We start from the raw sequence: 13,231 nt of genomic DNA, 5'->3' as shown, positions 1-13,231 counted from the left end.
ACTTCCTTCAAGACCCAACTCAAATTCTACCTTCTCCAAGCAGCCTCTCAGCTTACAGTGCTCCTTCCATCTAGCTTGTAGCTAGGTCTTGAATGAAATTAGTTCCTTAAATGTCCATCCAAATAGAAGGACAGACTTTTGTTTTCTGGGGAGAGCTTGCTCTGTTCTCCAGGGCTTCCTACAAGGTATGAAAACAAAGTCTTCAGTGGTTGCTGGCTGGCCTTTTTTCAGCCTTCACCTTCCAAACCACCGTTCTCTTCCTGGATACTCTCTGCTTTCTGGGTTTCCATGATATCTCTCTTGCATACTTTTTTGACACCTCCCTCAGACATCCTTGGGGGCTCATCTTTTTAGAAGCCTGTTCTGAGTTCTCTGGAGATGACTCACCCGTCACCAATTGTTAGTGGGTATTTTAAGTTGGTTGGTCTGGATACATTGTCAAAGTGAATAGATTAAAACTATATACCCCCTCCTGAAACTGATCCCTCTTCTAAAGCCCTCCTTCTATGAAAGGTTGCCCAAGTCTTTCAGGCTCTCAGGTTTGGGATCCTGGCATGATTTCTGATGACTCAGTTATAGTCAAGTCATGGTCTGAAGATGAATACCTTTCACATCCATCTCCTTTCTCCTCTCAGGGCCCATATCCTGTGTTTAGCCCCACCTCACATCTTGCCCAGATGACTGCAACCATTCACTATCTGGTATCCCCTGCCACAATCTCTAAGATGAGACCATATCACTCCCCTCCTGAAAGTGGCTTCTCTACTACACCTAACAAACACCAGCTCTACTTAACTTTCAAAACCCATCACAACCTTGCCCCAATTATTTTTCCAACTCACTGGACACTTGACTTTCTCTCTACTCCACACACACAAACACACTTCTCTCCTTGCCTTCACTTTGTTTATCCTTACTCTGTGGAATGCTGCACTGCCTCTCTCCTCCCCTTTACTTCCCAGAGCCCTGCTGTCTTTCACAAAGCGTCATAAACTTCCTTGGAGTTAACTACCTGGAATTGTCCCTTTATTCTCAACAGAGATTTAATGGAGTGTTTATGTGTCCTTAGTAGGAAAGTTCCCAGAGAAAAGGGACTATTTCACTCCTGTTCTTTGTAGCCCCAGGACCCGACACAAGTAATATACCCCTGCTTGATCCACAGCAAGTTTTTAATAAATACTTGATGATGATTCATTAGTAATAGCCATCATTTAAACAAAAGCCTTACCTTAATCTGATGGACAATTATCTAGAGATGTTTTAGCAACTTGGGTAACACTTATCACCACCATTTGCTTCACATTAATATATGTCCTTAATAAATGAATTATATCAAAAACGATTAATATTACTAAATTCATAAAATTTAACGTATTAGTTAGTGACAATATCCTCAAACCAAACTCAACAGCATTAACTAGCCATGCTGGAGCCAGTTAGCACTGGGACCTCACTTCACCTTTTAGTGATCTGTATAATGGATTTAATAATGCCATCCCCTTCAGGGTTGCTGTGAAGTTCCAAGGACAATGCAGAGAAAAAGATTCTTGCCAACACTTCCAAAGGTCCCCTGTTGCCACTCTTGCTCCTATGACAGGCACGTGACAAGGTCCCTAATTTGCCCAATGATGTTCTGAATCCTTTGTACTTTTTTGTAATGTTTCAAGGATGAATTAAATAATCAGAAAGATAATAATTGAAATAAAAGGGCATCAGAAATAAGCTCACACAAAGGGAAACTGACACTGTACTAATTAATTGAACGAGTGCCTCTTGTTGCTGTTCTCAAACATAAAAATTCAAATTACAAAATTTACTGAAAGAAAAATTCCAAGCCAAGGACTTAGATGGTCATTTCCTGGTATTTAGGTCTCTCTAATCTAACAACATTATGAATAGAAGAGATGAGAAACCTCTTTTGTTTGTGGAACAAGGATGCTAAACTAGTATAAATTAGATGACAGGAGCTAAGAACTCACATCTAAATAACTTCACAGTTGTGTTGTCTTCATCAAGGCCCAAAGACAAACACATCTTGAAGAAAGGATAGATTACAAGTCAGGAGGGTAGGGGTGGCTAGGGGGCACATTGGATAGAGCACTGGCCCTGAAGTCAGGAGTACCTGAGTTCAAATCCGGCCTCAGACACTTAATAATTACCTAGCTGTGTGGCCTTGGGCAAGCCACTTAACTCCATTGCCTTGCAAAAAACTAAAAAAACAAAAAAAAAAGTCAGGAGGGTGCCACCAAAGACAGGATTCTCAGGTCCCATATTTCCTTCAACACTTAACCCAAAGGAACAAATGAGAGGGACTTGCTTCCAATTATAATTCATTGAATGTCTGCTGTCCACAAAGCACTGATTGATGGCAAGCAAGACACTGAGAAGGAAGGCATGGTTCTGGTCAAGTGTGTTGATGGTCTAGACACAAAGATTCATCACTAACTGATCAAGTATCAGACCAACACTGGTTATTTTGGTCATTACATTTCTTGCCAATGTCATCTTTTCTGTACCTTCTCTGAGAAATCATGAGAAAGAAATCAAATAAGACAAAGAAAACTATGACACTTTTACCTTTGAGGGATTCACATCCCCTCACACAATTCCTCTCAAAACTGTTAAGCAATAAGGGGCGGTTAGATGGTGCAGTGGATGGAGCACTGGCCCTGGAGTCAGGAGTACCTGAGTTCAAATCCAGCCTCAGACACTTAATAATTACCTAGCTGTGTGGCCTTGGGCAAGCCACTTAACCCCACTGCCTTGCAAAAAGAAACCTAAAAAAAAATAAATAACTTGAACAATAGAATGTTGCTCAGAAGAAAGTAAAAAGTGATGGGACCAATGGAAGCTCCACCACAAGGGCTCTGGAAAATGTGGAGATCCCTGGAAGCAAGGGCCCCAAAAAAAGGATTTCCAAAGTCAGATATGAAGAAGAAATGTAATCTGGACAAGGGTGGTTAGAAGAGCATCAAGATCTAACAAGAAATAAGTTCCAGCAGCAGTCACTGAAAGGTCAGAGAGGATGGGAGGCACATAAGGTGTAGAGGATCCATCTGAAAGGCCAAGAGGAGAACTACTAATCCTCCTCTTCACATATTAGAAGATTCTCTTGGTACAAAAGGATGCTGTCTGAACATTAGTGCTTTATTCACATGAGAAAAGAGGACACAACACTTGGCTTTATCAATAAACAAGGTGTTCTCATCAATGAGGTCTGGATCAAAGAAAGAGTCAGACTTTCATGCTAAGCACAAAGGTCAAAGGGTCATCAGGAAGTCCAGGACTCTAAGAACTGAGGTGATAAGGATCCAGCATTTTATAAAATGGTTGAGAAGCATGTGGCTCTGGGCTTTGAAATTCAATCCCTCTACAATCAAAGGTTCAAAGAAAAAATAACTTGGACACAAACTGAACTAAAAATTCCTAGAAGAGATGAAGAGTTTAAAAATAATTTTTATAATGAAACAAAAGTTAGAGGAATAAAATGGAAAAGAAAACAAAGAACTGGAATGAGCATTAAGAGCTAGTTATATGAGGTATAAAACACTGTTCAAACATCAAACTTCGAAAATTAGAATTGACCATATAAGAAGCTAATAAGAATATTCAGCTAAAAAGCTGAATAACATAGAAGACAGTGTAAGATATAGCAAAAGCAGTGAGTGACCTAAAAAAGTAATCAAAAATTTTAAAATCATAGGAATACCTTAAAAAAATAGTCAAGTCCAGATTTCTTAAATCTAGAAGTGGAAATAGAATGACTCCCATCAGTTACCTGCTGAAAGAAACCTCAAAATAAAAATTCCCAGGAACATCAGGGCTAAAATCCAGAACTTCCAGGTTAAAGAAAAATAACTACCAGCAGACAGAAGCAATAATTCACAAGGTTTGAGAAGTCACAGAGGCTGATCACACATGATTTAGCAGTCCCAAGTAAAAAGTAGCAGAGAACAGGCCAGAATGCAAAATGTACCCAGAAAATCTGAAATTGGATTGATAATGAAACTGAGACCTTTCAAGCATTTCTGAAGAAAGACCAGAACTTCGAAATTCTGAAATGCAAACAAATGAAGCAGGAGAAACATTAAAAACGTAAATGTGAACAAACCTAAGAGACTTAAACAAGGATAAGCTGCTTCTATTCTAATATGGTGAAATGATACATGTATGTGCTCTGAACCATCCACATCAGATCAAAGGGTCTGCCTGGCAGGGATTCAGTTAAGTCTTGATGGAATAAAGACCTGGGAGGGTTAGAGGGGGAGGGGAAGAGGACTAAGACATGAGAGGACAGGATCTTCTCTAATCAGGGTATATAGATAGAATTCTAAATGAGGAAGGGGTTCATAGGAGGAGGATTCTGAAGTTTGAACTCAGTCTCATCCGAACCACCTGGTCAAGGGAAGACAGACTACACACATGAGTACAGGAACACATTCCACTCAGTGGGGAAAGGAACAAGATAAGGGAAGAAAAAGAGAAAAAGTGAGTAAGGTAAGGATCAGTTCTAGGCAAAACAAATTAAGGTGGGGGGGGCGGGGGAAGTTAGGTAGGCAATGAATAGAGAGCACTGGCTCTGGAGTTAGGAGGACCTGAGTTCAAATCAGCTCTCAAACCCTTGATACTTTACTAGTCCTGTGACCTCTGGCAAGTCACTTAACCCCACTGCCTTGAAGTAAAAAACAAACTAAAGGGAGGCTAGGTGGTGCAGTGGATAGAGCACCAGCCCTGGAGTCAGGAGGACCTGAGTTCAAATCCAGCCTCAGACACTTAAAAATTATCTAGCTATGTGGCCTTGGGCAAGTCATTTAACCACACTGCCTCGCAAAAAACCTAAAAAAACAAAAACTAAGAGTGTACAAATATATATAGCAGTTCTTTTTGCTCTGGTAAAGAACTAGAAATGGAGAGGCTGCCCATCCATTGGCGAATGGCTGAACAAAGTAACGTTGTATGAACTATAATGATGAAGAGAATGAAGGAGATGGTTCCAGAAAAAACTAGAAAGGCTTGTAAAAACTGATGCAAAGTCAAGTAAGAAGAAACCAGAAGAATAAGTTATAAAGTAATAATATTGTAAGACATACAACTGATCAAACTGATGATCATCATCTATTATTTCTAGAGGACTCAGAATGGAAACCATGCTACTAAGACTTCTGACTTAGGATGTGCATATTTGTTTTGGATGTGTCCTATAGAAGAAATTTATTTTATTTAACCATAACTGTTTGTACCAGGGGTTTTTTTGTTCTTTCTTTCTCAACTGGGAGGATAGTATGGATGTTTAGTTTAAAAAATATTTTTTTAAAAAAGTAAAATACTATTACAAAAACATGAAAAGTTGAGGTTTTATTTTTTGTTTTTTAAAGTCAAGTTCATCTGATGAATTAAGAGGCACAAATGATAAAATAAATTAACAAAGTGGAAAAGACTCCAGATTAAGAATCAGAAGAATCCCTTATCTTGTTTGTGACCACAAACTGTTAAAATATTTTTCATACTTAGTTTCCCAATTATCACATGACTTACAACTTACTCCATAGAATGTGTTAAAAGAGTTAAAAGAAAAATCCTGTGAAGGAACCTCAAATTCTAGGAAAACACAAGCATTTCTACTACTCTACCATAAATCTCCTCTCCCTTTTAGTGAAAGACCACCAATAAGTAATTTTATTTGATTCACAGAATCAATAAGATGATGAAATCATACCCTGAAAACAGAAATCATACAAAAAATGTTTTCTAAAGATAATGAACAAATGATGTTTTACTAATTCATTTATAAATCACCACAAGATAAAAATTTAGTTTTTTACATTTAGGAAAGCTTTAAAAAACCCTCAGTGATGATTCTGAAGAAGACCAAACAACTTATTTTGAAAATGTTAAAACACTGCTCATGAACAATATAAATATATGCGTTAAATTTTGTTTCAGCAAATATTCACACATGCTAGCTAGTACTTGTACAAAATACAAAATCATACTGAACAAGTTTTTCTTAATTTAATGATGTTTCATTAGGTTAAAAAAAAACCAAACAAACCCCAAATCTTTAGTCCTAGAGCACCAAATATAAGTTCTCAAAGCGATCTCTTTTCCCAGTGGGGTGTGACTAGCTCAAAAGTTCCGACGCCTGAATGTCACCCTTATGGCGGTACTGTTCCTGCTGTTCCCCCTTGCTCCCAAGAACTTGACCTAATGTTCTGCATTTCACACTGAGTCCTTACCTTGTATGGATCAAGCAAAAAGTCATTGAACTTGCTCGGCAGGGCATGCTTCCTCACCAGTTCATCCTCCACCACCCAGGGCGCATTTTCACCCGTGCCGGCACGAAGAGCATTATGACGGATAAAGTACCGCAGAATCTCTTTGTTAGGCGGTCGCTCAGTACGAATTAAGCTGTCTGCAGGGACGTTGCTGATGATCTAGCAAGTCAAACAAAATTCATGATGGTGAATAGAGTAGAACAAAATGGCATTTTTACGAAAGAGGGAAAAAAGGGCTCATATTTCAGGATTCTGAGATCCATGTGGTTCTTAATATTTTCAAAAGATCTTACCATAGAAAGGGTCTCAGATGCTATCTAGTCTCATCTTTAACCTAAATTTGGTCCTGATAAGTGTTGTCAAATGTCTGTGTGAACAGACAACTCATTACCTAAAGGGGGTGTCCATTCCAGTTTCAAGAAGTTAAAAATATTGGGAAACATTTCTTTATAGAGTTCTAGGTCCACTTACCTACAATTTCTCACTTTTTTTTTTTTTTTTAGGTTTTCTTAAGGCAAACAGGGTTAAGTGGCTTGCTCAAGGCCACACAGCTAGGTACTTATTAAGTGTCTGAGACCGGATTTGGACCCAGGTACTCCTGACTCCAGGGCCAGTGCTTTATCCACTACGCCACCTAGCTGCCCCTAATTTCTCACTTCTTTTACCACTTTAGTCACTTTCTGGAACTATATCAAAAATGAAAATTTTCCAATTATATGAAAACATCAACTCTATCTCTTATTTCCCCCACAATTTATTCTCTAAATCAAACCCAATGCCATCTGTAAAAAAATGCTATCGTGACATGAAAAACAAATTGTAAATCTAAAGATAGAATATCCCCTTTAAAAGGAATTCAAGTTAAGCAAACTGCTTCTCCACGACAGGGCCTGTGTACTAAACAAATGCAGAAAATTTCTAGGGCTTAAATTATCAGTCTCATTTTGATTTATGCATTTCTGAGAAAATAAAATGTGGAGCAGTTCATACCAGAAATCTGTAACGTGATCAAGACTGAAGCTTCACTTCTTCCTCTCTAGTATTTTATAACAATGGTTGCCCTGATGCCACATGGCCCAAAGATAAGTTTCCAGTGGTAGGGCTAAACCAAGGTTCTCTTTGGTTCTACCATTTAGTACATCTAGTAGAGAGAAGCCTGGATAAGAATAAGCAAGCCAGGAAAGGCCTCCTTTAGCTCATCGGTGGTCAACAAATCCCTCAGCAATATTGGAGTTGCACAATTTGATCTTACACAAATTATCTTCTATTTTGACTCATTCTATTTTAATTAAGGATTATTTATCCAGGAATGCCAGAGATAATTCTTGTATTTTTGTTTTGTTTTTCAAGCCAAAGGGATTAAGTGATTTGCCTATGGTCACGTAGTTAAGTAGTATCTGAGGTAGAAATGGAACTCATGTGGTCCTGCAGACTGCAGGGTCAATGCTCTATCCACTGCGCCACCTAGCTGCTCTGAGTTAACTCTTAATTGAAATTCAGAAGTAATTTTTTTTCCCCACCATAAAGCTATGATGGAAAAATATCTCTTGGGACAACAAGGTGATGCAATGAATACAGACAGCACCGGCCCTGGAGTCAAGATCTGAGTTCTAATCTGGATTCAGTGGCTTAATAGCTGTGTAACCTGGATAAGTCACTTAACTCTTAACACCTCCAAAAATAAGGAAAAGGAAGTATCTTTCCTATTTTCTTAAAAAATAATTATACACAGACACACGATGGAAAAAAGAAGAAACAGGGAAAAAACTCAGATATATGGTGTGTGTTTGTCTGAGACTGATTGATTTTTAGTTGTTTATTTTACTTTACAACAGTTTAATATTCCTGAATATTCCTGGATTCATTATACCCAACATTTCTTAAAGCATAATAGTCTACCAATTGAAAGGTTTGTGTCATTATCCATCTGATACTAGTAAAAGCCCACTAATAAAGTAGGGATCGTTTTACTTTTATATCTATATCTCTAGTGTATTCAAAACATAAAAGTCATCAATTGATTGGTATACTTGAGCTCTTATTCACTACTTGAAGTATGCACCTAACAATTTTAGTTTCTCTGCATGATTTCCAAATTGTTTTGAGGAATGGCTAGACTAGTTCACAAATCAACCCATTCTCCCTTAGTCTTTTCATAGCACTCCTTAGTCTCCTATTTTGTTTCCTTTGCCAATTTGATGATAGTGAAGTAAAAATCAGAACAGCTTTGATTTGTATTTCTTTTATTCCTCAGATAAGGTTTTTGATGCACTTTCAGTTTGTTAGTTTTTGAGAAGTCATCTGAAAACTGTTAAGATCCTCTGACCACTTATATATTTGTTAGGAGCAAATATATTTTCAGATGTGTTGATATAAAGATCGTTCTTTCCAGAGTTAATTCTCTCCCCTCTTATACTAGTTGCACTATTTATGTTTGAGCAGGTTTCTAAACTACTTGCAACTGAAATTGTCCAGTTTAGATCTTTCATAATCTTTATTCCCTTTATCACAAATTCATTTCATTAAGCTAAGTGCCTAATTTGATTTTCTTCTCTTTTTAAAGTGGTGAAACCCTCGCTATCCTGGTTGCATATCCACTAAGTTTACTGTTGGCTATGTGATAGAAACTGTTTACTTAGATGAAATTTTCTGCCAGAATCCTTCCTACCTTTTCCAGGCAATTCTGTCAAATACGGAATTCTTTTCTAGATTATGTAAAGTGATTTTGACTCTTCCTTTTCTAATCTGACCTGTAATGATCTACTTTTTAATTTTCTAAACCAACTTTACCAACTAAGTTTAGAAAATCGCTTTATAAAGTAATTTATGTTCCAGTGGTTTTATTCCAATTTGGGGGGATTGTTTTTCTTAATATGCTATTTTTTTTTTGTTTCTCACAGTAAGATTTATTCCATTCAAGCAACCCCCTGGTACTGTCTGACTGATCTAATAGCACTAAATTTGTATGTTAATTTTGACAGTATTGTCATGACCCATGATTATCTTTCAGTTATTTCAGTGATTTGCTTCAAGAAGCATTTTGAAACTACAGAATCTGACTATTACTACAAATAGGATGTGTCTATTTTTTAACCCTTTCTAGATTTTATAATGCAATATAAAAAGACCATTTGCTTTGGATTTGTTTTGTATTCTGCTATTTTACTAAAGCTATTAAGTGTTTCAATTAGATGTTTTTTGCTAATTTTCTGTTTCCTAAGTATACTGAGATAAACTTTTTCAAAGTGGCTAAATATTACTACTGTTATTTCTCATTTTACAAGTTCTTTCTTATAAGTGAAGCCTTTCCAGAAGGACATAGCATACATTCACAAATTTAGACAAATAAAAATATACTTTAAAATATACTAAGTTGAACATGTAAAATAAAACAAAAAAAAAATGCAAACTGTCTAGAATAAAAATCCTACTGATTATTAATACTCTTATTATGTCCCTCCCTGGCTAAAATGTCCGGACTCCGAAAACCCATCTTGAATAAACAATTTAAACTGACCTCTTACAGCCAGGTAGTTGTAGCTTGCTATTCCTCCTCATTCACCCCCTCCTACAAAATGAACTAAACAGTTCCCTGAAACTGTACCCCCTCCCCTCTTTTTCTTTTGTTTGGATTTGCTCACATTGACCCCTGGGCCTAGAATATGCTTTCTTCCTCCATTTTTCTTCATTGAGCCTCTACCCATTCTGATGGCAGGATCTGGAGTCAGCAGGACCTGAGGTCAAATTCAGTCCCTGAAAATTACTAGCTGTGTGTCTCTGTGCAAGTCACTTCATCTCAGCTTTCCTCAGTTTCCTCACCTGGAAAAATCAGGATGGTAATAGCACCTACCTCCCCAGGGTTGTTGGAAAAAATCCAATGAGATAATATGCATAAAGCTCTCAGAACAGAGCCTAACACATAGTACTAGAGAATATTAGTTATCATTATTAACATTATTATTATTCTGAGCTGAGATGTGTTACCTTTCCAAGGAAGCCTTCTTCGATCCCTGTTGTCATCTACAAGTAGTAATTCTTTCTTTTCTCTTTCTAGCCTTCGGAAAATCATCTGCTATACACTTATCATATTCTCCCTATTGGGGCCTACATCTTATTTAATTAGATAGACCTGGCAGGGACCCTGAAATACTTCTCTAGCTCGCTGAGGTCACATTCCCCCATGTTCTTTACAAATTATTTCACCTCTATCTAGGCAAAGACTTTCCACCATCATCAATGTCCTTTCCTTACTACAGGATCATGGATTCACTAAACTGGACTATCAAATGTCCCCCTCCTCCCCGCTTCATGTTACAGATGGAGAAAGCAAGGCTCAGAAAGAGAACTTGCTTTCCCCAAATCATATGGGACTAAGAGGAAAAGCAGAGATCCCACCCAATCTGATTCTTGAAGGCAGAGATGCTTTGCCTTGGACTGACTGGGGAAGAAGATATAGTCATTAAATTCATTTTAAAATATGGAAAGGGCTGTTTTATTGCTTCACATTCACTAAGAAAAGAGAAAATGAATTTCATTTCACGAAGCCCTCACTGAGAACAGAAATAAACCCTGATGAGAATTAACAGGGACAACAATGGAAAAGGAAGCAAAAAGAACAATTCCTGGATCCCTTAGAAGGAAAGATAGAAATCAAACTCATTCTCAGTATCCACAGGAGTTAAACACACCCAAGGTAACCCCTACAGATATACACACAGCGAAAAAGCTCCTCACTCACTCCCAAAAAGCCCCCACAGCACCATCACTAGCACCTAGCACCATCTCACACAATAGTGGCTAAGGACTGGAGAAATCTCCCTTTCTGACAGGTCTATGAGAGCTGCAAGGAAAGGGAGTTTCTGGATCATTGGAAATTATAAATACTGAAAACTGGACCACAATGCACCTCCCAGTCTTTCTCAAACCTATGATATGATTAAATGAAAGTAAGTGTATTAATCATTCTCATACATTATATAATATAACTGAACTTTATTTTTTTCTTTTTTTCTGATATTTCTTGGAAGGAAGTTGAAGCGCCAACATACCTTCTCTTCATTTTGCAGTTTCACATCATATTTGTGAGGCAGAAATTTTGGAGGAGCCCATTTCTTTTCCCCTTTCTTTAGAGAAGTAGGAAGTTTTCTAGGAGACCTGCGTGCCCTGTCACCTGGACAGATGAAGAAAAATGAATTCAGGGAACAAGTAACAGATAAATAAACTAGAGCCGACAATAATACTATCCTGTTGAGGCTAGTCTACTGGTCATGAAAAAATTTTCCCCCTTAAGAATTCAGGTTTATGAAATATTCATTACTGACTCCTATCCATATTCCAAAGAGTTCTTAAATTTAAGGAAAACACTTTTTAATTTGTCAAAGCTTAGGGAAAACCAAAGCTACTTTTATAAAATCTACATCATGTAATAATTTCCATTAATATAATATGCTTCATGTGGGAATTAGTAAGTTACTGTCATAAGATTATTCTGTTCATTCACTGTAAAGACAGAACTAAGTTAATTCTTAAGAAATATTAGAATCAAAAAAAAGAAATATTAGAATCTGAGGGTTCATTAATAATTATTCATGCTTAAATTTAAATGGCAAAAATAAATTTAAATTAGGAATTTAAAGTCTATATTAGGAAAAAGCATGGAGAAAAAAATCCCCAAAACTCTTGAGTCCTAACTCACTAAACTTTAGGACAACATTATTAGCATTTTAATATTTTGAAACAAAAAACAGCTTGTGCTGACTGAAAACTATTCACATCATCATACTAAAGAGTGAAAGGTCTTAGGTTATTTATCTCATTGACCTATAGATTTATGGTCTTTTTTCCTTCTTCAATTTAAAAAAAAGAATAAACCCTAAATAAAAATATATTTTTTAAAATAAAATAAAAAATAAAAGGGACAAAAAAGATCTTAAGTTACTCATGGAATAGAGCAATTCAGGTTTATGCTATGATTGTTTATATTATTCAAGAAAAGAATTTAAAACACAACAGCTGACATATTTTATGTCATTCTTTTAGGCAAAGGATGCTTCTAGTTTAAACCTATTTTAAAAAATACTTTTCCAGGAATAAAAAAATTTTAAAAGTGTTAAATACTACACCTAAATTATAAGTTACCATTGGTAAATTAGTGTTTTCACAGTGAGTTGAGGAAGAAAAATGGTTAGCTAACTGAGAAATGGTGGTAGGACCCCTTTTCAGCTTACACCCTACTCAGAAACAGGAAAAGAAGAATTAAAGTCACTAATTCCCTGCTAACTCTTCTCTTGAACACTAACTTCAGTCTTTTGAGATTTAGATCAAAATCCAAAGAAAGATTTTGTTAAACTCTGTAGCAGACCAAGTTTTCATCAGCCCAACAAAACTTCTGCCATTGAAATATCACTGCTAAGTTTGTATCCCAAACAGATCAAAGAAAAGTAAAGGAAAAAAAAGGACCTATCGATCTATCTGTACAAAAATATATTTATAGCCTCTCTTCTTGTGGTGGCAAAGAATTAGAAATTGAGGGGATACTCATCATTTGGGGAATGGCTGAACAAATTATGGTATATGATTGTCATGGAGTACTACTGTGATATAAAAAATAACACTGCAGAATGATTTCATTAAAAACCTGGGAAGTTGCATATGAAACAATACAAACTGAAGTAAATAGAACCAGATCATTGTACATAGTTAACAGTAATATCATATGATGATCAATTGTGAATGACTTAGCTAGCTACTCTGATCAAAAAAGTACCTTCTGAGAGAGAATTGATGAATTCTAAGTGCAGATGGAAGCATACTTCTTAAAACTTTTATGAGCTTTTTTTGGGGGGCAACATGGCTAATATGGAAATAAAGAAATTTTGCATGACTTCACATGTATAATCAGTATCATATTGCTTGCCTTCTCAAGGAGGAGGAAGGCATAGGAAGAAGAGAACTTG

General features: G+C 36.6%; 1 protein-coding gene across 3 annotated transcripts in view; it reads right to left on the bottom strand.

The window, feature by feature from the left end:
• The window catches only part of BAZ1B (bromodomain adjacent to zinc finger domain 1B), a 58,220-nt gene that overhangs the window by 30,021 nt on the left and 14,968 nt on the right, over nucleotides 1-13,231 (bottom strand). For all 3 annotated transcript variants that reach the window (XM_074189429.1, XM_074189430.1, XM_074189431.1), the window contains exons 5-6: nucleotides 11,324-11,445; nucleotides 6,237-6,434 (exon numbers count right to left, since the gene is read on the bottom strand). In XM_074189429.1, coding sequence (XP_074045530.1) covers nucleotides 6,237-6,434; nucleotides 11,324-11,445 — 320 coding nt within the window. The remainder of the gene's footprint in view (nucleotides 1-6,236; nucleotides 6,435-11,323; nucleotides 11,446-13,231) is intronic.

Source organism: Macrotis lagotis, chromosome 5 (assembly GCF_037893015.1).
Source record: "Macrotis lagotis isolate mMagLag1 chromosome 5, bilby.v1.9.chrom.fasta, whole genome shotgun sequence".
NCBI lineage: Eukaryota > Metazoa > Chordata > Mammalia > Peramelemorphia > Peramelidae > Macrotis > Macrotis lagotis.
Note: the sequence above shows the minus strand (reverse complement) of the source record. Positions and strands in the feature narration are given on the sequence as shown.